This window comes from Drosophila sulfurigaster, chromosome X (genome assembly GCF_023558435.1).
Source record: "Drosophila sulfurigaster albostrigata strain 15112-1811.04 chromosome X, ASM2355843v2, whole genome shotgun sequence".
Taxonomy (NCBI): Eukaryota; Metazoa; Arthropoda; class Insecta; order Diptera; family Drosophilidae; genus Drosophila; species Drosophila sulfurigaster.
In genome coordinates, this window is record NC_084885.1 from 28,409,700 (window position 1) to 28,435,935 (window position 26,236).

At 39.2% G+C, this 26,236-nt stretch overlaps 1 protein-coding gene across 2 annotated transcripts in view; it reads left to right on the forward strand.

Moving 5' to 3' along the window:
- Positions 1-26,036, forward strand: part of LOC133847219 (abnormal cell migration protein 10) — a 29,135-nt gene extending 3,099 nt beyond the window's left edge. The window contains exons 1-4 of one of the 2 annotated variants that reach the window (XM_062282110.1): positions 1,140-1,282; positions 18,326-19,499; positions 19,564-22,059; positions 22,125-26,036. In XM_062282110.1, the coding sequence (XP_062138094.1) occupies positions 18,635-19,499; positions 19,564-22,028 (3,330 nt within the window). In that variant the 5' untranslated portion in view covers positions 1,140-1,282; positions 18,326-18,634 and the 3' untranslated portion in view covers positions 22,029-22,059; positions 22,125-26,036. Of the gene's footprint in view, positions 1-1,139; positions 1,283-18,325; positions 19,500-19,563; positions 22,060-22,124 lie in introns of those variants that run through there. The other variant, XM_062282109.1, reaches the window with a different exon arrangement.
- Positions 26,037-26,236: the final 200 nt, after the last annotated feature.

A 26,236-nucleotide genomic window follows, 5' to 3' on the forward strand; every position in this document is an offset into this window, starting at 1 on the left:
GCTCTTTATTTTTCTGTGTTTTGCTGCGCTACGTGACTGCAATAAAATTTAACTGCAATTACGTGTCGCATGTTTGTTGTGTGTTTTGGTTGTGTCTGTGTGTGTGTGTGTGTGTGTTTGTGCCGAAAATGGCCAAAAAGTGTAAAAGCCGAATCGAAATGGTCAAGAGCAATGCTAAAATTGTTGCCATTGCGCTTCAAGGATGATGACAACAACGAGAACAGCTACGCACAGCATGCGACAAATAAAACGGGACACTCTCAACACATTTGCACAACGTCCTGTGTGTGTGTGTGTGAGACTTGCGTGAGTAATTGCCAGTGCTGCCAACTTGACTTGTTCGCTAAATGCAATTGATCCTATGGGCAGCACTGTCGCCAAGAGGTTACGCCAAGGTGTGCTTGCTTTTCATTTAGTTTGTATGGTATTTCGAATTTGTGACACAAAATTCAGTTTTAGTTATTAATTATTAGCTTGCATTTTAAAAGAGTATTATATTTAAATTTTCATACATAATGTGTGTGTAACTTGGCCCAGTATAGCAGGCATGTGTTTTGCAAGTGCATTGTGACGTCACGTCTCAGCACTCGCAGGCGACATGCGTTATCTTCTCGAAGTTGTGTCGCCATGCCATGCTGTGAGAGCACAACAGAGCGAGCGAGAGAGAGAGAACGAGAGAGCAATCGAGTCAAATATTAGTGAGCGAGTCGTCGCCGTTGCTCGCATTTATATTCCGACCGATGCGCGCACGAGACACGGACGTCGGCAAAGCGCAGCGCAGCGGTTTAACAAACGAAACGAACGGCAAAAAATTAAAAATCAACTAAAGCAGAAACAAAATATTCAATTCAGTTGTAAATTTATTGTGAAGGCGCTTAGCGCTTGCGGCAAGTGAAGGCAACAAAAGTCAGTTAAAGTTTTTTGTTCAATTATCGCGCACTCGCAAAAGTTTAGCTCAATTCTTTTATTTTGTGCTGTTGCCGTCGCAATTGTTGTTGTTATTGTTGTTTTTATTTTTTTATTGTGGTGTGCGTGTTTCATTAAGTTCCTGCAGCAGCAGCAAAACAACAAAAACTATTAGCTCCAGCTGCTTTTGTTTATACAACAACGGCAAAATACGCCGCAGATGAAGCAATAATTAAAAGTGCCTTTTTTAATTGAAGAGCTGCGCAGCAACAGCAACAACAACAACAACAACAGTAACAACCACAACAACGAAGTTGTTGCTTCTTCTTTTACTGCTGCTGGCAATCGAAATCAAATTGACGTTAACATTGACGCGGTAAGAGCATCACACTTATACACACATACATATAAACATTACTAATGCATATACAACCCTGTTGTCGCACTCCCCACTAAAGGAGTGAATGAGTGAAAGAGCGAGCGAGAGCAAGAGCGTGCTACAGTTGATGGAGACAGGAGAGCTTGTGTCAGTGTGTGTGTGTGCGTGTTTGTTTTGGTTTTTTGGCAGTTAATGTTAATGCGTTTCGCTTTTGTCTTTTGCTCCGCTGCGTTACGTTGCTGTTATTGTGGGGGCGGCTGCACATCGAAGTCAGTTTATTTACTTTTATATTCGAAATCATATTGAAACGAACAAGCCAAAACGGGACAGATAGAAGGATTTAGGTAAGGGGCGCTTTTAGTAGGGAGTAGTGATGAGCTTCTATGGCCAACCATATGCCTTATGCTTTTATTATTGTTTACTTCACTTCATTTTGTGCCTTATCTTCATCACACACACAGACAGAGAGAGAGAGAGAGACTCCGTTGTGTGCGTAGTTTCATTCAACTTTTCTGCAAGCCGCAGCTAAATCATGTTATTTTGATGTGGCAACGCCGCCAAGTCTAGTCTCTTGTTTTTGCCGGTCTTTTTTTTGCAAGTCATATGGTCTCAGTTAGTATGTGTGCGTCATCCTTGGCCACCCGTATTCATTATATGCTTGTAACGGGCACCCGCATATCTGTCGCTCGTTCTCTCCTCCTCAATCTCTTTTATCTTCTTTTTCAATCACCATCTCTTTTCTCCTCTATTGTTGTTGTTGTTGTTGTTGTTGTTATTAGTGGTGTGGCTGTTTAATTGCTTCTGCACGTTCGTCAAATATTTGTTCAACTCTTTTTAATTACATTGCCCACTACGCACACAAATGCACGCATATGTTCATATGTGTGTGTTATGTGCCATTTTACCCTTTCACACGCACGCGATTTAGAAGGAAGTCATGTGTTGGTGTGAGTGAGCGAAACGAATTGCCGCTGAGCACAGTGCGACATTTCACAGTGATTTACAATGCATTTGCCTTGAAAGAAATGGACAATCCCAGGATGTTGAACATTTCCATTATTACACTTCTAATTTATAAACTGTTGTGATAAATGCATATGGAAATAAAAGTTATCAGAGATAACATATAGTAATATATGTATTTCTTTTTCGTTGTTGTCTAGAAAGTAGGTTGGATTTTCCATAAAAATCGCTGAGACGCATTTAAATTTTGGCGATTTGCGTTTCACATGTATGTATGTATGTATAGTTCTTCGTTTCCTCTCAAACATTTGATTACAGAAATAACAGTTTGCTTCACCAATGGTCTTGATGTTTAGTCAGCTGAAAGAATGATTGGTCATCTGCCCCAGCCTCGCTGAAAATGTTCAGTAAACTTGAAGAACAATACATGCATACGAAATAATTCATTCGACTGCAATTAATCTGTAAGACTTCTTCTATTTTGGTCGAGATAATGAAAATTTGGGGAAGTTTCACTGTGTTTGCTTTTCCCCCGTCTTCCCATTTAAAAGTGTGTGTACAGCAAGATTGGAATAAAAGCAATATGTTCTCAAATGAATTTCTTATGACTGAGCTCTCGTTTAAGATCTAAACATTGTAGCCTTGCACTAATCAAATCGAACAATTACCAAACAAAAACTCCACTTGAAGTTTTAATTCAGTTTATGTGCTTGTGTGTGTTGTTTACATATATATATTTGTGCTCTTTTCGAGTGATTTTATTGTAATGTAGAAACGATCAAGACTTTTTTCTACGCCTCTTTAATAGCTTGTTGACAAGATACATACATATGTATGTATGAATGTATGTTCATATACAACATATTCACATGTGCTGTACTCACAAATTGTAAGCTCATATGTAGCCTTGCAGTGAACTTAATTGATACTGTATTGCCCTGAACTGTACTGAGCTGAAGAAAAATAAATGATACAAATGAACAGTTTTTGTTTGGATCATATTTTTAGACTTCTAATGCACTACTCGCTATATTCTTTTGCTGTGCAGACAAAAACCAAATCATTTTCTACGATTCGATTTGTATTTGATTTATAATTTGTCTCACATACGTTTTTTTGTGTACAGTTTTTATTTTTTACGAGGCACTTCCCAGTTATAATTAGAGTAGATTTCGTAATCTCAAGCATGAAATTACTGCGGCATCCAGTTCGTCCCCACAAGGCCATGCCTTGGCCCACTGTGCGATGGAGGTTGCCAAAGCAAGAAGTAAAATCGCTCATATTGCAGTCGCAGTCGCAGTCAACGCAGCGCAGCGCAGCACAGCAGCAGCACCCATATGACTTTTGCACATGGCCGTCTTGCTGCCAGCCTGGTGTGATTCTTGTTGCTGTTGTAGTTGTTGTTAGTGTGTGCTTTACTTTATATTTTTCACTTCACTTCGCTGACTGAGCAGCAGAAGCAGAAGCAGCAGCGGCAGCGACGCTTGCTGAGCTCGTCTTTTGAATATTTATGCGGCTACTGCGCGCGGACGATGCGACAGCGCGACAAAACTCTGCTGTCGCAGCGCTGTTCATTTTAATTTTGTCGTTGTGCTTTGTTGTTTTTGCGCCTGCCGTGCTTCTGCTGCTGCTGCTGCTGTTGTTATTGTTGTTGTTGTTGTAAATATTTTATTATCGCTTGTTTCCGTTTAGGAACCAAAATGGGGAAAAATGTGTGTCTGTGTTCGCGCACGCACACATGGAAGCATTCACTCTCTCACACACACACACAGTTACACAGGCGGGCATACGCATACATACATATTTAAAATTCTTTTGTCGCCATATTCATTTCGAAATTATGTACTTGGCTTGTTGCTTCACACGACGCTCCGTTGCGCATCGCTTTACTGCCCCCCCCCCCACCTCCTCCCCCACACTCTCTTGTCAATTTAGCTATCTGGTCGTCTATCTATCTATATGTTTGACTGTGTGTGCGTGTGTGTGCGTACATGTTCTCCATGCCATTCCATTTAAATTCCGCTCTCTTTTCGTTTCCCTGTCTTTTTTTTAGCTTTGCCTCTGACCCTGTGCATTTCTTGTAATTTCATTTGCGATAGTGGGAGGAAGACAAACCGCAAAAAAGACGGCAATCGAGTTTGCTTGACTGTAAAATACCCGTTAAATATTTATTAAATTTTATACTTGAATATTTGGCAAGTTTGTTTTTCAATTGTTTCTGCTGTTGAAGCTATTTACGATATTAAGCCATCAAATAGATATACCCTTCTGCCCTACGCATTACCGGGTACAACTGTCTTGTACTTTGGTCGTTTACATGCGTGCGTATCTTCCCCACTCTCACTCTCTCTCTCTTTCAGTCGCTCACTTGCTGTGTCGCCCTATTCCGCCTACTCCTTGCTATCTTTCTTTCAGTCTGCTGTCGCTTTGCATTACAAAATTAGCGCAATATTTTGTATTTGTCTTGTATTTTTAGCTGTGGTTTTTTGTAAATTATATTTAAACACGATCTCTGTGTGTGTTGTTGGTGTTGTTGTAGTCGGATCACATCGGATCGGATCAGATCGGATCGGAATGAAACGTTTGCGGCGTGACGCGACACGAAGCAGCAATATGTGTTACCAATGTGGGCGTGCAGTGACCCAATTTCTCTAATAGATTGCATTTTGCTACAGAGCCAACTCACACATACACACACACACACATGCATGTATGCACATACGCATGCATACGCACACACAAGCAAACAGCGAGACTTGCATTTGGTTGTCTCGTTGCATTTCGGTATTATTTAGCGCATTGAACTCGCTGCCTGCTGCTCTGCCCGGTTTAGCTCGGTCTGCGTCTGCGGCAGCCTCTTGTTTGTCTCCTCACTCACTAGCAGTCTGTCTCTGTCTGGTCTGGCTGTTTAATCTCTGCCGACCATTGGAAACATTTTGCGCTTTGCCATTTCCTGCCTGCCAAATGTTACATAAACAACAACAACCAAAATAAGAAAAGAAAAAAAAAAACACAAATTTGTCGCAGTATGCACACACACACACACACACTAGTGCACTCAAATAAATTCGTGCACTGCACGTGAGTGCTGCCAATGTTTGAGAAGAAAAAAAGCTGTTTTCAGCGGAAGAAAGAAGAAAGTATAAAATACGAAATATTTTTAATGACAAACGTTAAATGAAGCCAACATATTAACAATAAAATATTAATAGAAATATATTAGACACATTTGTATAGTATTGTGCATGGATACATTATAATCTATTATTGAAAAAGGCTAGCTAGGTTTGGCGGTAAAAAGCGCAATTGACAACACTGCAGTCGCTGTCGCTGTCGTTGTTTGAGCAGCCTGTGTTCCTGTGTCCCATTTCGTTCCGTTCCCATTCTCATTCGTTTGTCGCCGTCGACGTCGACGTTGCCGTCGCAGTCGAGTTCCCAGGCCGCCTTTAGCTAATTAAGTGCAGCACTTGACTTCGTCTAAAGCCAGCAATAAACCATCAACAAATTGAGCACACTACTCACACACACACACACACACACACACACACACACACACTCGCAGAGTAAAATGATTATATAGTTGTATTGTGTATAGCATGTTTAATTTATATGGTCTTTTAGCACATTTTTGTGTTCCGCATTCCACGCCTAATTAGTTTATGCTCGCGTTTATACTATGCGCCTCCAAAAAAAAGCTCATCTCGATTTTATTTTAGATCAAATCTTACACATAAATTGTTAAGTCTGTATAAAACGCATAGATCTCAAGTGTCCGCTTCTATAGCAAAAAATAATCTATTGCACAACTGAATTTCCGATTGGAATAAAGTAAAAATACAAGTTTTCCTGGAAAAATGTCTACATATGAAAGAAATTTCTGTTTTTAAGATGCTATTAAGTATTTTACATGCAGCAAGACTTTATTGCAAAGATTGTTCTTCCTATCGCATTTGAATTCTTTTTGAATACCTAATGGATCACTAATATTAATACTGAAATAATAGAAGAACACGAAACTTACCAATAGCCATTATTCCAAGAATTATACTGGAAATCGAGGAGTAGAATGATGAACGGAAATGAGAAAATGACCAACTGGAAACTTTTGATGAGGTTAGAAAAACTTTCCAAGTAAAAAGTTTATGGAAACTCGCAAATGTTTTTGCCAATTTGATAGCAAAAGCAAAATGTTTATATTTTTGCATTCTTTCAACAAAAGTTGGAAGGAAAACAGATCGGTAAAAAGTATATTTACGATTACTCGTATTATCGCCACACACACCGACACACAGACACATGTGTTTTGGTCTAATTCCGCTGGTGGCCTATAAAGGAATTGTTAATGTTAGTTTGTCGCAGCTGGAACTGCTGACTCAGTAGCTCGTTTCACTTGCCTCTAATTTCCACTCTCCCCAGAGACAATCGTGCCATGCAAAGCACAAAAAAAAAATTTATACACACATATAAAATATTTCTGTGTTTATTTCCCCCTGTTACGCTCGCTCGATGTGTGTGCAACGTATAATAAACGGCGACTTGTAATTTGATTGAGCTGCAATAAAAATTTGTCAGCCTAGCAATAAAGAGGGGGGTGTGATGGGCGGGGGAAATGGAATGGGAAGAAGAAGTGAGTGATTTTCCTATTGGAGCATGTAATCGCATATGTGTGTAGGCTTTCATTTTCATTTGGATTTTTATGATTTATAATGCAGCGACTCTGAAATGTTGTTTATAACAAATGCAGGGAAATCAACAAGTGATTGATGACGCCCAGCAGAACCCAAGCAACCAAGCAACCAATGATCATCTCAGAGACAGTGAGTAAGAGTTGTAGTTGTATGTATGTAGGTACAAAAATTGGAGTGCAGTCGAAGTAACCCCTAAGAAGAGCACGTCATGGTGTCGAATTACACAATAGGCTAGGCATTTGCCGGGCGGCTACTTAAGACTGATTACACTGCGAGAAAATGACGAGTTAGCATTTGCCAAATGGCGCTCATTAATAATGAATGCATGATGAATGACGCCACAAATGAGCAGCCAACGAATGAGAACTTGCATCATACAAAAAGTGAACCTAGCGGGAAAATATAATAGACTACAAAACCAGAGAACTTTTGAAGTTGCAATTGATAATTGAATTGAATCTTTAGAAATGTTCAAAAATGAGTACATTAAGAATTGAATTGATAGGAATATTTCATGATAATAAAAACAGCTGTAATATTATTAAACAATTATGCTGAGCAAACATTCTCAAAATCGGACAATAATCTTGTTGAAGAAATGTTATAAATGGAATGAATCTTAATGTTTAGAAAAGTTACAAAATTAGAATATAACAAATTAAATTGTAAGGAGGGTGCTAAAGAAATATTATAAAATTATTATAATATAAAAAAATGAATTGTTAGGAGTATTTAATGACAATAAAAATAAATGAAATTAATGCTAGTAATAGTAATGTTCCAAAATTGGAATATCAAAAAGAAATATTTTAACTGAAATTAATCTTAAATTTTAGAAATTTTCCAAAATTTGAATATATAAAATTGAATGGAGGAGGAGGGTGTTAAAGAAATCTTATAACTCAAAATTAATTTCAAATTCTAATATACAAAAATGAATAATTTTAAAAAAAGGCTAGAAAGATGGATTGATAGGAGTATTTAATCATAATAAAAAAAGCTGAAATATTATGCTTAAGTCTGGGACCAACCTTGTTGAAGAAATGTTACACCTTGAATTCGTTATTTGCTCAATTCAAAGAAACAGCTGTGAACTGATTGAAATGATATCGTCGTTGGCTTGTAAGAGGATCCTTTGTGGCCTTCTTAACTGTACCTCTTTTGAGTGTTCACATTCTTCAAGTGTAGTTCCAACCAGCTGTAACCACACACATGTACACACGCACATACACTCTCACACATTTACACACACTCGTTGTCCCTGGCACAACTGAGAATGCATCTGTTTCCGACAATTGCTGACGTTGATGACGTTGCTGCCGATGACGCTTATCTTGATCTCATAATCAGCCAGCGAGTGCGAGCGAGAAAGAGAGAGGAGAGGAGTAAGAGAGAGAGAGAGAGATAGAGAACGTAGGCAAATGTAGGCATTGTAGGGTATCCACTTAAGATGGTAGTGAGTGAGCAACAATAAGCAGGGAACGAACGCGCGTCATTTTACCATTTTTAGTGTTGATTCTTTTTAGGGCTCGGTCTCGGTCTCAGTCTCGACATTGTTTGAGCAAGTGGCAGGTGCAACACGCAGCCGGTGCCCTCTTTTGTGCGTGTGTGTAGATATGTATCCTTAAGATACTTCTTCTTCATCATCTTCTTATGCATTTTAACCCTAAAAAGAAAAAAAATGAAACCTTGCCCCGATTTGCTGTTGTTACTGGACACGCGTCGCTTGCTGCTCGTTGCACGCGTCATCGTGCCACAACAACTACCCCAACCTCTTGGCCACTGTTTTCTGTCCCTTTTCCCTTTTCCCTGTCTCCGCCTCCGTCTTTGAATTCGATTCCGTTTCATCGTTGTTGAATGCAAAGATTTGCGCTGCAGATTTCTTTCTTTCCAGCTAGCAATTTTTCTTCTTCTTTTCTTTTCTTCCCTTCTCTTTTTGTTTTTTGGGTTGGGTTCTTAAAGCGGCGACAGATGTTTTTGCTAAGGGTCGTTCGTCTCGACGACTGTCGCGTGTTGCTTTAATGGGTTTCCTTGTTGTCGTCTCTGTCTCCGTCTCCGTCTATGTTTGTGTTTGTGTTTGTGCTTGTGTCTACGTCTCATTTGGTTTTCTTTTCGAATTGGAGTTGAGTTGGAAGTTTTAGAGTGTGTTCCCTACACAACATTGTTATTCGATTGCGATTTGCCAAAAACAACACAACTGCTAAATTTACATGCCACAACTCCACCCATAAAAAAAAAAAAACAGAAACAGCAGCCGAAACAGCAGCAGCTGTGTGTCAACGAAATCAAAACGCAAAACAAGTTGACATAGTTTTCTAAACAAGCAAAATTAAAGTCGTATAAAGAGTAAGAATAAAGTTGTAAATTGAAATTGAATAATAATTGTGTTTGGATACATCGATTTTATATTTATTTATATATATTTTATTTATTTATATATATACATATTTTTTTATATTAAATATATATTTTTTTATTATATGTATTTTTAGTTGTATTTTATTTTCCATATACAATCAGTCAGTTCAAAACATACGAAAAGGAGGCATCACATAAAAGTGTGACCAAATCATAATTTGTTTGTAACGCCATTTTTGCCATTCAACGGGAAGCAAGTAGTATTGCGATATATATTGAATAAATGAAAAGTTTTAGTCCAGTATTTCTTAAATATAATATTACTGAACCCATGCAACATCTTCATTTTTCTTGTCTGCTGCACTTTGCTGTAGTTAAACATTTTCCTAAACTTTGCACCTTGCGTGACAATAAAAGTGTGACCAAATCAGAATTGGTTTATAGTGTTATTTTTGCCATTGAACCATCAGCAAAAAAGGTTCCCATATATTCAATAAATGTAAAGTTTAGTTTACTATTAAATATCAAATTATTAAATCCATGCAACATCTTTATGTCTTCCCTACTGCACTTCAGTTTGTTGTAGCTGAACATTTTCTTAAACGTTGCATCTTGCGTGACAATATTTCAGTAGCTTCGGCTTTAGCTTTAGTGATTAAACTTTAATCTTTCAACACTTGTCAACTTCAAAGTGAATTCTGCTCGTTGCAAAATATATCTGTCTGCATGTTAATATCTACATTTGTAGAACAGAGCTAAGAATTTGTAATGGAATTCTTTGCTGTTGCTGCTGCTGCTGCTGCAACAAGTTGAAAAAGATTAATAATGGAATGTTGTGCATGATATTTATAAATTTCCAGCTGCCTCTTTGACGATGCGTGACAAAAAGCGAAGGCAACTCAAGCAAAAGCGGCTTCTCTTGTCAATGGTTTCTCATTTCTTGAGATTGCCTGCCTGGCTGACTGTGGCAACGTTTCTTGAGGGTTTCTTAAGGTTGTTGTGTCGATGTCGATGTCGTTGTCGATGTCTTCGTTCTTGTTGCTACAAGTGTTGTGGTGATTAGGAAGCAGCAAATGTACTTGGCCTGTTTGACAATTAAGCTGCTTAACGAGGCAGCAACAAGAACTCGTCTCACATCACGCATTTAACTTTAAATTTGAATACTGTCGGTTTTATGGGGCGACAAATTTGCACAACTTAAAAAAAAAACAAGTAAAATCAAGTAAGAAAGCTTCAGTCGAGTGTGATCGACTATGAGATACCCGCTATCCATTTTAAATAGACAGTGCGGTATTATTCTGAAAATGTACCAAATGAATATACCATACAAATTCTAAAAATATACCAAAGTCTACAATTGGTATACTACATTCAAAATATACCATAGGGTGCAGAATATACCGAATGCTATATTTGGTATATTGATATAGTAATAGATTCAAAATATACTATAGACTGTGAAATATACCAAACGCTATAAATTCAAAATATGTCAAAGTCCAAAATATACCAAAGTGTTTAATTGGTATATTGATATACCAACTTTATTCAAAATATACCAGATTGTCAGCCAAAGCAAGTAAAACTCCATTGCAGTATACGTTTTTCCCATATAAAACTAACTCTTAAATAACTTATTACATTTTTAAGAATCATAAATAATATAGTTATTATTGTAAGTACTAAAAATCTTCTTTCACTCTCCACTCTTTTATCTGTATACCCGATTGCTCTTAAACTTCTTCAATCGGTATAAAGTTTTTAAAGTCGAGACGCGCATAAAGAGCTAAGCTGAGGATTCGGTTTTATAAGGCAGCGCCGCAGTTTGAGCGGTGCCAAATTTAATGTATTAATTTAGTTTCGTTGTTTTTGTTTCTTTCTATATTTATTTCTTTTTTTTCGTATTTATGTTGGTTTTTTGGTCAGGCGGCGGCGCTTTGCACACGCACTTGCCACAGAAAATTTTGGCGATGTTTTCGTTGGTTTGGTTTGGTTCGATGGCTTCGTTTGTTATTTTTATTAATTGACTACGGAAGTTGCTGTAAATGTCCACAAACATGAAAATATTTATATGCTTTTTATTATTATGTGTGTGGATGGATAGACAGGCGGAGACAACAATAAATATATTGTATATTTTGTTATACTCTGCATAAATATATTACTTTATAGGCAGAGGAAATAGAGACAGACAGATGGACGGACAGACGGACGGACGGACGGACAGGTCCCTTAACAAGCACAATCCCCTGCCCTGGCGCTGTCCACTCTCCGCAGTGGCGCTGTCCACTCCCCATGGTCTAATGCTCTTTTCATGCAGATGACGTCATTTTGGATAAACAACTCAACTTTGCACGCTCGTTAGTCAAGTGTAGTAAAAGTAGTAGCTGCTTGTTGTTATTGTTGTTGTTGTTGTTGCTAGTTTGCTTGCTTGCTTAGTTAATGACAGCTTTTACTTAGTTGATGATTATTATGTGTATAGACGTCGGAGCTGGAGGTAAGCGAAGAGTGAACTACAACTAAAGTAAAAGTAATTACTGTTCACATTACGATGTGCTGCTGTTGCCACTTGCTGTTCGCTCGCTTGCAACATGCGGCCAATTAGCTAAAAGTAAAAACCACCTGCTCTGCCATACATTCCTTTCCGCCTCCCCCTTTGGAGGTCAGTTGGTTTGGGTGTGCGCTCAAACCATGACAAAGCGATGATCTTGAAGCATGCAATAACTAGACAGTTGTTGTTCCGGGTCAGGATTGTGCGGAGGAGGTGGAGGAGGAGGCCTAACCCAGCTAATTATGCTACAAAATGGGGTCACTTGGCAGTTGGTAATTACTGCTTAGATTCCTGCTCAAGCAAACAGCAATTGAGCCATTCAGAGAGAGAGAGAAAGAAAACCCAACCTAGCTCAACAGTAATGCTCTGAATTCATGCTCCAATTACAGAGCGAGAGGTAAAAGCAAAGAACTTAGCTTGGGTTGTGTGATAAGCGAAGGTCGTCACAACTCGCTCTCAAAACACTTTTGTGATCAATTCATTATCAACTCGGGGTTTGCTTAACTCTAATTAGTCTGGCATCGAAAATGCGACTTGGCATTGAGCGTGATCACGACGAAGGTGAACAACTGGAACGTCGCGACTGCAACCAGACTATAGAGGGTCTACTTGGAATTGCAATAATAATAACGAGCTAACAGAGTGAGAAAGCAATTGTCGATAGTTGATAGTAAACAAAATCAATGCTAAACATTTTTTCAGCTGCATTTCGCTACAAAGATCTTTGACTTTCTCCGCAGCTGACAAAGTGCAGTACTAACATCATCATCATCATCATAAACATCATCATTGTTGTTGTTATTGTTGTTGGTGTTGGCACTTAGCTGCTAGAATCTGAGAGTAAACGAACTGCAGACACGATCCACAAGATCTACACGACTCAGACTATGCAAATAGCAGCTCGTAAACTAACAAGAGATCGCTGTAACAGAGAATTCAACGGCGTGTCAACAGCCTCAATGTGTGTGGCACGTTGTGGGCCAGTTGTACCCTGTGCATTGTAATAGGGTTAAACGGGTATATTTTAGTATATTTTTATACTGAATGTTGCTCACAAAGTTGAACTTCAGATTTCTACACCACACAGTGCACCGGGTTCACAGGGTTATAAAGGTATATTTTAGTATTTTCATTATACTGAATGTTTCTTATAGAGTTGAACCACAGATAATAGGGTTAAACGGGTATAAATAAGTATATTTTTATACTGAATGTTGCTTACAGAGTTGAAATACAGATTTCTGTACTACACTCTGCACCTTAATAGGGTTAAAAGGGTATGTTTTAGTATTTTGTTTATACTGAATGTTGTCTAGAGAATTGAACCACAGATAATAGGGTTTAACGGGTATAAAGCAGTATATTTTTATACTGAATGTTGCTTACAGAGTTGAAATACAGATTTCTGTACTACACTCTGCACCTTAATAGGGTTAAAAGGGTATGTTTTAGTATTTTGTTGATACTGAATGTTGTTTAGAGAGTTGAACCACAGATAATAGGGTTTAACGGGTATAAAGCAGTATATTTTTATACTGAATGTTGCTTACAGAGTTGAAATACAAATTTCTGTAGATTTCTCTGCACATTAATACGGTTAAAAGGGTGTGTTTTAGTATTTTGTATATACTGAATGTTAACTGCATATAAAACGGGCATAAATCAGTATTTTTGTATACTGAAAGATGACGAATTACAGATTTCTTTATAATTACATTTGGTATATTTACTGAGAATAGTATTTTATTTATGTACATACTATATATGAGTAATATTTAAGTTGACTAATGCATAGAGATTTACGACTTAGAATAGTATTTTATTTATACTATAAACGTCTAATATTTGAATTAACTAATGTATAGAGACTGAGGACTGAATTTATTTGCTTTGTACATTGTACTTTTATCTAGACATGAACTAGAAGAGTCTTATTATCCAACTTAGTAGCTATAGTTGTGATAGATGCAGTTGTTAATGTACAAAGGTGCCTGTGTCTGTTGTCTTAGTCAATTTTTCATTGGAAAATACTCTTTCCTCTTTTGCATAGACTAGAATAGAGGGTATCTTAGGGTTGAGTCTCTAAGCCTGGCTTTGTTAATGTTATTCTATTTGTCAATGCAACTCAATTAGAATTGCTGCTAGTTGAAGTTGCCTTTGTTGTTGCTGTTGTTGTAGCAGCTGTCATTGAACTTTGCACAAACGGCAGGCGGCAGGGTCGACATTTGTTTGGTGTGTCGCGGGGGGAGAGGGGAACGCGCGAACCCATTCGAAATTGAAGTTGGATAATGGCAAAATAGTCAAAGCAAATGCCACTAAAATACACTCACACTCACATACACACACACACTCTCAGTCGCATACTCGCTTAGTTTATAGCACTTGAACCCATAAATCAACGCAGTGGGTATGGAGAAGGGGAATGGGAAGGGGAAGTGGGAGAACAGCCAACTGATCCATTGTGTGGTTGGCGACCTCATCAACTTGCTCCGTCCGTCTCTCAACTAGCGCCCCACTTATTTCTCTCTCTCTCTCTACACACACACACACAAACACACACACGCTGCTTATCCCCATTTTATGTTCCGTTTCATGCGTCCCTGACAGTTATCAGCTGCCTCTGTCACTGCTTCTTCTTCCTCTGCTGCTGCTGCTGCGGTTGCTGCTTCTTCTTCCTCTGCTGCCCTTCGTGGTGCATTGCGCACTAGAGAGATGAATGATGGCAACAAAGTGACAAAACATCAGCGAAACACACCGAAAGAGGAGGAGACAGAGACAGAGAGGGAGAGAAAAGAGTGTGAGTGTGAGTGTGAGAGGGGAAGGGGGAAGTTGACATCGTCGGCAAGTGCCAATTACCGTTAAGCCTCCAAAAATCTTGTGTGAGTCATTCGAGCGTTGAAAGCCGCCAAGTAACTCTCGAATGTCAGTTTAGGCCAAACGTTAGCTAGCTCTCTGTAGTTAGCTGTCGTCGTTAACGCTTTACCTGCCTGCGCTCAACCAATCAAGCTCGACGACAAACAGCATTTACTGCAACAACCCTCAGTAGTCTGTCTTTCTGTCTGTCCCTCTGTCTGTCTGTCTGTCTGTTCCTCCTCTCCGTCTGTCTGTCTGTCTGGGTGTGTAACCCATCAATTAGACAATGTTGAAGTTCAAGCATAAAAGCTAAGCTGCTGCTGCTGTTGCTTTCGGGAGGGGGGAATTGAAGTTGCGAATCCGCCTTAACCCTGATTCTAACTCCAAGCCAAGCCAAGTTGCCTGGTAACCCGCAATTATTGTCTGTTGTCGTTTTTAGCACTGCTTTTTTTATGCGCTGCGCTGCCATGCGATGCGATGCAAAGCTAAAAACCGAGATATTGTTTGACCAGCAGTTTGACCCACTTTGAAAGCAACTCCGAAATGGAAAATTCTCTGCCAAACTTGCCATATATCTCGGCTATATAATGAATTGCTTTCTTTTGGCAGTACTTAGTACTTGCAACACTCTTTTTACGTGTTGTAAAACACACAATTGGAGTTCCAATAGTTTTACTGTTCTTATTGAAAGCGAACGCTGTTTCTTTGTAACCTTATAGTTGCTATATTGCTTATTTTAAATATATTAGCAGTTCTTTGACCTTTCAACACTCTTTTTATGTGTTGTAAAACACGGAAAAGAAGCATTTTTTGTTTAAAATTGTTTTACGTTTCCAATGAGAAACGAATTCTCATTTCTCGTCATCTTATAGTTGCTATATTGCTTATTTTAAATAAAATTAAATTAAATTTAGGAGTTTTTTTTTTGGGCTTTTAACACTCTCTTTATGTGTTGTAAAACACGAAAAAGCAAGCGCAATTGGAGTTAAAATTGTTTTACATTTCTGATTGATAACAAAAACGGTTTTTTTTGTCATCTTTTAGTTGCTATTTTACTCATTTTAAATAAATTAGCAGTTTTTTGAACTTTCAACACCCTTTGCATGTGTTGTAAAACATGAAAATATAGCATAAGTTGGTTTAAAATTGTTTGACGTGTTGCTACAGTAGAATTTTAATTGAAAACGAACACTGTTTTTCATTTTATATATTGGTTTATATTACTCATATATATTATATATAGATTACAAGGGCACATTTGCAACTGTTTGTTTATCGTTAAAGTTCCAGTTTAACTACTAGTTTATATTTTGTTTCTTGAGCTCTATTACGTTAGCTTGAAAAGTGGACAAACAGCTGTTTAGAAATAAAAGAAATTAAACAAACGAATTGGTAACAAGGTAAATGAAATTACATCTGAGATGAATATAAATAAGAAATAGTTCAGCAAATTAAATAATAAATAAATATATGTATATTAAATAAAAATGTATAATATACCATATTACAAACACTTTTAAGGAATTCACATAAACTGAAAGCAATCTATAACTTGAATTTCAGTTTAAAACGCATTTTTTTCAACTTTGATCTATATTAACTTTAATAGATTTTCCCATAGTACAATCTGGAATCTAGGTAAACACAGGGTGACTCAGTTAAGAGAGCTGAGATTTATGTTTACCATTTCCCCCTGTTGTTGTTTTCATTCTGTTTTGTCTTCTTGACTGCTGGAAAGTTACAACTGCATAAATATTATTTTATGTTGCTGCTCATTCGTTTCGTTGTAGTTGTTGTTGTTGTTGTTGTTATTGTTATTGGAACGTGTTGAAAGTCGTCGTAAAGCAGCCAAAATTGTGTGTAGCTCCTTTTTCTAGTCAGTCGCGACTTCCTCTCTCTTTAGTCACTGGCAGTTGGCCAGTGATTGTTGTTGTTGCTAGTACGTGACTTATGCATTGGAGAATTACTTAACACTTTGCCAGCAACACAGCATTGACTAAAGCGACAACTTTGGGGCGATAAAACGCGCTCAACTATCAGCGACAACAACAATTGAGAGTCGACAGCTGGAATAATGCCAATCAACTGGCCAAAGGGGCAACTATAGAGGGGTTAACTAGCAAAACGGGGTGAGCTAAAGAAGTGAGGGAAGGAGAATGAGAAGGAGAAAGAGAAGGAGGAGACGCGGCACAGCTTTGATTATTACATTCAGCAGTTGCAAAACGGAAATGTGCAACGTGTTTGAAGCTCGATTCCAAGTCCGAGACTCGCAACTCGATTCGAACCGATTCGATGTCGATGTCGATGTCGTTAATGCAGCTGCGATCGAGCGTCGATTGAGGTCTGAGCACGTTCCAAAAGCGAGCGCTGATTAACTTGGCACTGAGCAACAGAGCAACATCAGCAGGGGCATTGATCAAGCAAGCAGGGGGCAGAGGTTATTTAACTACTCAGTTGATTCAAATGTGCACTGTGCGCTGTGCTCTGTTCCTCTGTTGCTCTGTTGCTACGCCCGCCTCGCGATGCATTTCCCTTTCATTTTGAATAAGCAATTCACAAGTGCTAAACATATTTTGAACCACGCTTGAACCGAACCACGAGAAGCGACGCTTAAATATACATTTGAAAAGAAATGCAATATGAGTGCGATTATGCTAATTAATTTGAGTGAAGATCGCAGTGTCGATCCTTCTTTGAACCACTTTGGGAACTCAGCACAATTATGAATGAAAATGTGCTGCAATAGTTTACCTAATATAAATACGTGTTCATATTAGCAAACATCTTGACTAAGTTGTACTTATTTATACAACTTATTCATTTCTTATTCTTAATATGATATTGAACCATTTTCGAACCGGTTCAGAGCGTCATTAATTTGCTTTTGCTGTTACTCCTTTTGTTTATAAGCAGATGTTCATATTAGCAAACAACTTGACCAAGCAATAATTTTGCCTTTGGCCAATTTGCTCATTTATTGTTCTTAGTCTGACAGTGAACCAGTTACAAACCGGTTCAGAAACAGTTCAATTAGCTTATCCACTTTTTTCTTTATAAGTAGATGTGCATATAAGTGAGCAACTTGAAAATAATACACTACGTTATTCAACTCGTACCATGAATTGCAGCAGTGAACCACTTTTCGAACAGGTTCAGAGGGTCTTCAATAAGATTTTCAACAGTTGCAACTCCTTTTTTTCATAAGGTCCACAGAAGTGCCTATTAACAGGCAACATTTCACTTCTTTTTTCAACATGTACCATGATTTATATCACTGGACCAATTGTGAACCGGTTCAGAGTGTCTTCAATCAGCTTTTTAACAGTTGTAATTGTTTTTTTTTTATAAATACAACACAAGTGCATATTAACAGGCAACATTTCACTTCTTTTTTCAACATGTACCATGATTTATATCACTGGACCAATTGTGAACCGGTTCAGAGGGTCTTCAATCCGCTTTTTAACTTCCTTTGTTTATAAATACCATAGATGTCCTTATTAACAAGCAACATTTCACTCCTTTACTCAACTTGTACCATTAACTATATCACTGAACCAATTGCGAATCGGTTCTTCGTGACTTTTATTTACTTATTCAAATTGTTCCTTTCGTTTTGCCTTGCAGATTAGCCATCTAGCCAGCCAGGGGATCATCGTTGGCGGCGCTGCCAGCGAAGGATCGGAGACGACAGCAGGAATCGGAGCAGGAGTCGGAGTCGGAGCAGGAGCAGGAGCTGGTGGGAGTCCACAGCACAAGTTGCTGGGCATTGGGGAGCCAAGTTTAAGCGGCGCTGGCGCCGTCAAACTGCGCAAGCACAACGACCAACGGCAGACGTCGTCAACGTCAAAGTCAACGACAACGACAACGACAGCAACAACATCGACGCCGGACGTTGCCGTTGGGGCCAAATCGCACGCCTCCTATCGCATCTCCATGGCCAATCTGGAGGATACACAAGAGTCCGAACTGGATCTAATACTCGGCGAGCTGAGCTTGCTCGAGGCACAGATCACCTATGGCGAGGCCAGTTTTCTGCCCGGCGTTGTGGCAGCCGCCGCAGCCGCTGCAGCTTCAGCTAATCAACAGTCTGGGGGTCCTCCTCCCCCTCCGGCACTGGCATCCGTCTCGGTGTCGGCGGCATCGTCGCGCACACACTCACGCACAAACAGCAGCATCTCGGCGGATGTGAGCACCGCATCCTCATCGTCGGGCATCTCCGAGAATGGCAACGGAATGGCAATGGGGCACAGCAATGTTGTTGTCGGCATCACCGGAGGAATGCCCGGCATGGGCATGGGAACAGCAGCTGTTGCTCCACCTACTGGTGGCCACAACATGACCATGGGCATCACGCTGGGCGTGGTGACGCCACGCGAACCGCGCACTGAATCCCCCGACAATGATTCGGCCTTCAGCGATACGGTCTCGCTGCTGTCCAGTGAATCCTCCGCCTCGTCCAACACCTCAACACAGCAGCAACAGCAGCAGCAGCAGCAACAGTTGCAGCTGCAACAGAAGCTCCTTCAGCAGCAGCAACATCATCATCAGACTGTCACAGGTGGCGGCAACGTTGGCATCTCCAAGGCAGCCAAAATACAGCTGGCGCTGCACAAACTGGAGAGCGCTTCGATTCGTCGACTGTTTGTCAAAGCGTTCACAGCGGATGGCGCCTCCAAGTCGCTGCTCGTGGATGAGCGCATGGTCTGTGGCCATGTGACGCGACTGTTGGCCGACAAGAATCATGTGCAAATGCAGCCAACGTGGGCGCTCATCGAGCATCTGGGCGATCTGCAAATGGGTGAGTAGATTATTGATTATCTTCATGAATTCCCTTTTAATATTCTTCCACTTTCCCTGTGTAGAACGTCTCTTTGAGGACCACGAGCTGCTGGTGGACAATCTGATGACCTGGAACTCGGATGCCGGCAATCGTGTGCTCTTCCAGCAGCGTCCGGACAAACTTTCGCTCTTCGCCAAGCCCGAACTATATTTGCCGGGACCGCAGATGGCGCCGGGATGTCAGCATGACGATCAGACGCGTCACATGCTGCTCGAAGAGTTCTTCGAGACGCACGCTCAGCTGCAGCTTGAGGGACCGCTGTACATGAAGGCGGATCCCAAAAAGGGCTGGAAGCGACATCATTTCGTGTTGCGTTCGTCGGGTCTGTACTATTTCCCCAAGGAGAAGACGAAGAACACACGGGATCTGTTGTGTCTGACGCTGTTCAGTGGCCACAATGTGTACACGGGCATCGGGTGGCGCAAAAAATGGAAATCACCAACGGATCACACATTTGGCTTCAAGTCTGCGGTGGATTCGTCGCTGGGTAAATCGTGTCGCTCCCTCAAGATGCTTTGCGCCGAGGATGCGGCCACGTTGGAGCGTTGGCTGACGGCCATACGCATCTGCAAGTATGGCAAACAGTTGTGGCACAATCACAAGCTGCTCATGGAGGAGCTGACTGCTGGTGGCGGCGGAGGAGGAGTAACCAGTGGAGGTATAAGCGGGGTAGCTGGCAGCTTTGCAGCCTCAATGCGCAGCGAATCGATTAGCAGCATTTCGTCGGCGGTGCCATCGCAATGCGGCAGCGTCTCCTCGGCCATCAGCAGCATGTCCAACTCGAGTGGCCGGATCTCGCGTGCCTCCAGCTCCAGTTCAAGCGGGTGTCTGTCGGATGAGAACAACGCCTTCGATTCGGAGTTCACCACGGGCACGATTAAGCGCAAACCCTCGATGAAACCCAATCTGCCGCTGACCACGATGACGCGTCAGCTCAAGGAGGTGGGTGAGATCACCACCGGACCCGTGGCTTCCTCCGCGGCAGCTTCTGCTGTCGATTCAGCTGCTTCGCCCGAGCGCAGTGGAACGCTGACACGTCGTCACAGTCGTCGCAAGTCGCAGGAGAGCAACGGCAGCAGCGGGGGCACCCTAAAGCGACGTCCCGTCGTCGTTGTGCCCGCCGTGGTGAAGCGCGAAGTGTCCGCCAGCGACAATGGCAGCCAAAGTGGAGGAGCCAACGGCGGCGGCGGCGGCGGCGGCGGCAATTCATCCTCGTCGAGCAACTCGACGCCAACGCCTACGCCGAGCATTTGTGCCAAACCGCCGCCTGGATTGACGGACGTCGAGTTGATGTGCTCGTCCACGTTGTCGCTGGACTCGCTGCCACCGCCGCCGCCACCGCCAGCGTTGCACGCCGACGAACAAGATGTGTACGGATCACAGTTGTCGCTGGCCTCGTTGCCACCGCCACCGCCGCCCGAAGATGTTTTGGCCTATGGCGAACAGCCGAGCACGCCGCTAACGCCTACACCCATGTCCATGGGCATGGGCATGGGCCATGGAGCACATCCTTTGAGCATGGCCAACAGCAATGGCACGCTGCCACCCGCTGTGCCCGCCAAGCCCATCAAGCCGGCCGTGAAGCAAACGCTCAAAGCGGCGCCGCCATACAAAGCGCCACCCGACTATGTGGGACCAGCAGCAACTGTCGGAGCAGGAGCTGCAGGTGGAGCACCCTCTGCAGTCGCACAACACCAGCACCAGCAGCAGCAACAGCAGCAGCAGTTGCCACCGCCACCGGCGCCGGTGCAGAAGAAAGTCTCGTTTGCCGATTCGCCAGTGTTGCTGCGTCGCAAGATGTGCTCACCGGAACCGCAGCTGCCGCAGCGTTCACCGAGCACCACGCTCAGCTCTGGCTCAAGCAGCTGCAGCTACCATCAGCCGCAGTCGCAGCCGCAGCCGATCTATTCACCCGGTCCGTTGTTGCCACCGCGCAGCGATCTCTCACGGCTGTCGAATGGCAGCGATGTGATGTCGGCCACCACATCGCCGAAACGTTTGCAGGAATCGGCATCGAATCCGCCGCGTGACTTCCTCAAGGATCTGCAGCGAGTGATGCGCAAGAAGTGGCAGGTGGCGCAGAAATGCAAACTGGAGCCGGCGACAACGCCGCACGAGGTGCTCGGCTTTCGGGATTTCAACAATGATGATCTACTCGCCGCCCACAATCTCAACTCGGGAGCTAACTCCTCGCACTATTATCGCGAGACGGCGAATGTCTCGCATTGGGTGCAAGAGCACTGCGAGTATGCGCACAACGATTATGCGCTCTACGAGAATGTGCATGCCCAGAATGGCAACGGAAATGGAAGCGGTGCCACTGCTGTTGGAGGAGTTGCTATGACAACAACAACCACCACAGATGGACCACCGCCAGTGCCACCGCCAGCTGCAGTGGCTGATGCAACGGCAGCGTTGCGCAAAAAGCGGCCACCGCCGCCACCACCAAAGCGCAGCGATTCAACGCATCTGACGCATCGCGTTTAGGATTGAGATGAACAGCCACTTGTGGTCAGCAGTAAGTGAACAAAATGCAAATCAAATGCCATCATCTGACCAACACTTTAACTACTTCTCTTACAGGTTCTCTCTCCTTCGAACTGGATCTCTACTTTCAAATAGATCCACACACACACACAAAACGAATATAGAAAAGAAAACTGCCGGATATGGGAAAGGAATAAGGTATATGGATTCAAGAATAAGGAAGACACAACATCTCCGTCTGCATCTATTTGCTTCCTCAGCATTCGGCGGTACTAAAATTTCTACGCGTATTTAAACTTAAGTGCAAAAAACAAAACAAAACAAAACCGAAAAAACAAACAGAAATTCCTATCGAAGAGCAAAAAAACAAACCCTAAAGTTTAGATTATAAGGCATAGGCGTGGCCACGCCCACTTCTCAAGTATTATATCAATCAGTTCAGTTTATTAGTTGTTTTATTTCTATTTCTTTTTATATATACGCTCTTTTTTTTATCCTTTATGTAAGCAGCGGCAAATGTGCATTTCTCAAATGTTATGCAACTCGAAGTTTAGTTACTAAACAATTTTTTATATGGTGCGCTAAATTATTCTACATATATTTTAATGTAAATCAATTTTCAATACTTGTATGCAATTTATTTCTTACGAATCGAATCGAATCGAATTAATGTCTATCAATACTTTTATCATACATTTATTTCTCGATTTAATTTTTAATGTTTGCCTAGCAAACGCATATTTTAAACAATTTTAATTCGACATTTTTTTGTTTTAAAATTTGAAATTTATGGGCTGCCACTAAATTGTTTAAGTCGTAAGCTGATTTTAAGTATTTCTGTATATTTTCACTTTGATCACTTTTTGTTACATTTTTTATTCTCGAAATTTTTGTACAACATTTGCCGCGCACACAAATCATTCGAATATTTCGAATACATTTTAACATGCAATTACAAAATTTAAATAAATTAAGCCACATTTTAGACTTAGATCGAGCCACAATGTTTTTTGTTTATTTTGTATTATATAAATATATATACATATATATAAATATCTATCCATATAAATACATAAATACAATTCATTAGAATTTTGTCTAATTTGCAAATTATTAAACATTTTTTTGTTTTTTTTTTTGTATTGTATTATCGTAGTTAACAATTTTTTTTTATGAATGTGGCGCATTTAATGCGCTGAGCGAGAAATGAGAAAAACTACGTTGCAAGCAAGCCTTATACAACTATTAATCAATTAATGCATTAAACATAATAATAATAATATTAACAACAACTATAATTAAGTCAATATACAACTATGTAAAGTAAGCGCATATATACGTATATACATATATAAAGATAGATTCGTAAGTCATTAAAAAAAAAAAACTCACACACACACTTAGAGAATGTCATTAAATTTGCTTTCGCTTTGAATAATACGCTGCCTTTATGTTTTGGAATTGTAATTGTAATTGTACTTACTGCATATCAAATCAAATACAGATATTGCAGCCAGATAACTACATTTAGAATATCAATATAGTTGTGCATATACATATATCTATATATATATATATAGAGAGAGATTTCTAAGTACTATTTGCAATGCTAAATGGAATTTTTGTTGTCTTTCTTTTGTTTTATTTTCCGTTTTTTTTTTTAATCGCTTTACAGGCGTTCCTAATGATTCTATCTGAATCTGAACAATCAGCTTAAATAGATAGATCAGATATAGATGAAAAGAAAACACACACACACAATACGAAACAGAGCCAAAATCAATTGCTATCATTGTAAACTTTAAATCATAATGCATAATTGTAAACACGTAACTCAATTGCCATGTTTAGTTTCACATTTTGTTGTATAATTTTAACATAAAACAAATCGAATCAGAGCAAAGCGAACAATATAGAAAAGTGTGACAGCAATTAATTGAAAGATGAGAAAATCTACATATATGGACATATAGACTATATAGATACTACTGAGTTTATTACGAATACATTGGAAGTGCTGCCTGAAAAAAAAAAAACAAAACTTAAACTTGGGTATCTATAGTAAGAGCAATATCAACTTTTATAGATATAATTCGATACTATACTCGGCGTTAATCCCTAAGGGATTTTTAAAGAAACAAATACTTTGACATTGTCTGATCCGTTGGCAACTATAAATTATATCAAATGAAAGCAATTGCATCAAATTCCAGCCACACACAACTCAACTCAAGTAAAAGATAGATCTAATCTATAGAAATTAAATATGTATCTCAAGGTTTAAAGGCAGCACTTCTTAAGGCAGTTAAAGTCCAGATATCAACTTGATTAATTGTCTATCTATGCAAAATGATTTCTGTATTATTTGCTCCGATTCGATTTGTTTGCTATTTAATAAAAAGAAAAGTAATATATACAATATACATACATATATATTATATAATAAATGCTATTTATGATCATCTTTTGAGTTTATTTTTGTACTTCTTGTTTTGTTTGTCAATTGCCATTTGTCATTTGTCATTCATTCATCATTACAAACTAAAAGTAAGTGTAATGTGTAATGTGGGTATGCATAAATAAACTAAATGAAAAATGCCAATTTTAAAGCTTGCATAAAACATTATTGAATTTATTATATAAATACATGAAGCTATTTTTTAGATACTATTATTATAATTATTACAATTATATAGTAAACAGTAAACGGATGAGAAAATAAACAATCTAAATAAATAAAATAAACGCTATGCTTGAGAAAATTTCAAAAACAAAAACAAAAACAAAAAATGTGCCATAGGCGCCAGCGTGACAAACAAATTCAAAACAAAAAAGATTAAAGTGAAAGTAAGAAAAATAAAAATGAATGGTAACATTTTGCGAGAATGCTAAATCAATGTACTAAAAAATAAATATATAAATACTAGCATAAGTTATACTAAATGAATCAAAAAAACGACAACAAACATTTTTATAGCATAAATCTGAGAACGAACCTAAAAACAGAAAACAGAAAACACAAATTTCAAATACTTTAAGTATGTGCTTACTAAATGGTTTTTATGGAAAACAGAAACTTATACAAAATACAAAAACTTTTTCAAATTACAATCTCATTATTGGATTTTGAAATAGTTATGAAATTTTTTAAATATTTTTTTTTTTTGTTTACAGTTTACCCTTGAAACTTTGTTGGAACTTAGCTGAATAGCTGAATCTCGAACAGGTTTTTCCTAGGGATTGTGTTGATATTAACTATATCATCCAACTGCTCTATAAAATATTTGCGAATCTCAAATCAAAACTATTTAACCACAATACAAGGGTATTAAATCTTTGTCTTTTTGTTTTACGCTTTATTGTACCAAAATGGAATTTTTGATAGTATTGTCAACCTCAAATGGAAATCAAACAAAATGCAATATACAGCAAATCCTAAGTGAAATAAGGTCAAAATAATAAATAAAAGATAATCGATTCTAAAACAAAAAATGCAGCCACATACAACAAAGAAGAGACTTCAAACAAAACTTAAAATAAATAAATACAAAAATAAACAACATCATTACTAATATCTAAAAACTAAGAAAAAATATTATATAAATATGTATGCTATAACTACAAATTTACAAAAAAAAAAACAACAATAACAAGATGAAGAACAAAAACAACTACAACTACTATAACTAATTAAACATAAATGAGAAAGAAAAATGAAAAATGAAAAAGAAAAGAAAAAGAAAGCAAATACAAGAAATTTTTTGCAGGTCTATTATATATAGTAAACAATGTTGCCATTTGATACGATTTTTTTCCAACAAGACATTTGATATATATACATAAATATATACCTTATATTCCGATTAAAAAGGAATTTTTGTAATTTTGATAGAAACATTAAAAACATATAAAAAAAAAAAAACAAACAAAAATATAAAAAGCACAAACAAGGAAAAACTGAAATGAAAATGTGTTACAAAAAAAATGAAATAACAAAAGAAACAAAAATGAGTGGAAAACAAATGAGAAATAAATGCAACAAATGCCTAAAATCCAATAAGTAAAACAAATCAATTAATTTCATTTTTCTTTATGAAATATATATGAAATATTTTCAGATGGAAAGTATGTAAGCAGAAGGAGATGTTAAGGATCTCCTTCCTCGCCTCATATCCTTTGGGCACCTGCATCGAGTTAGCGCAACCAGC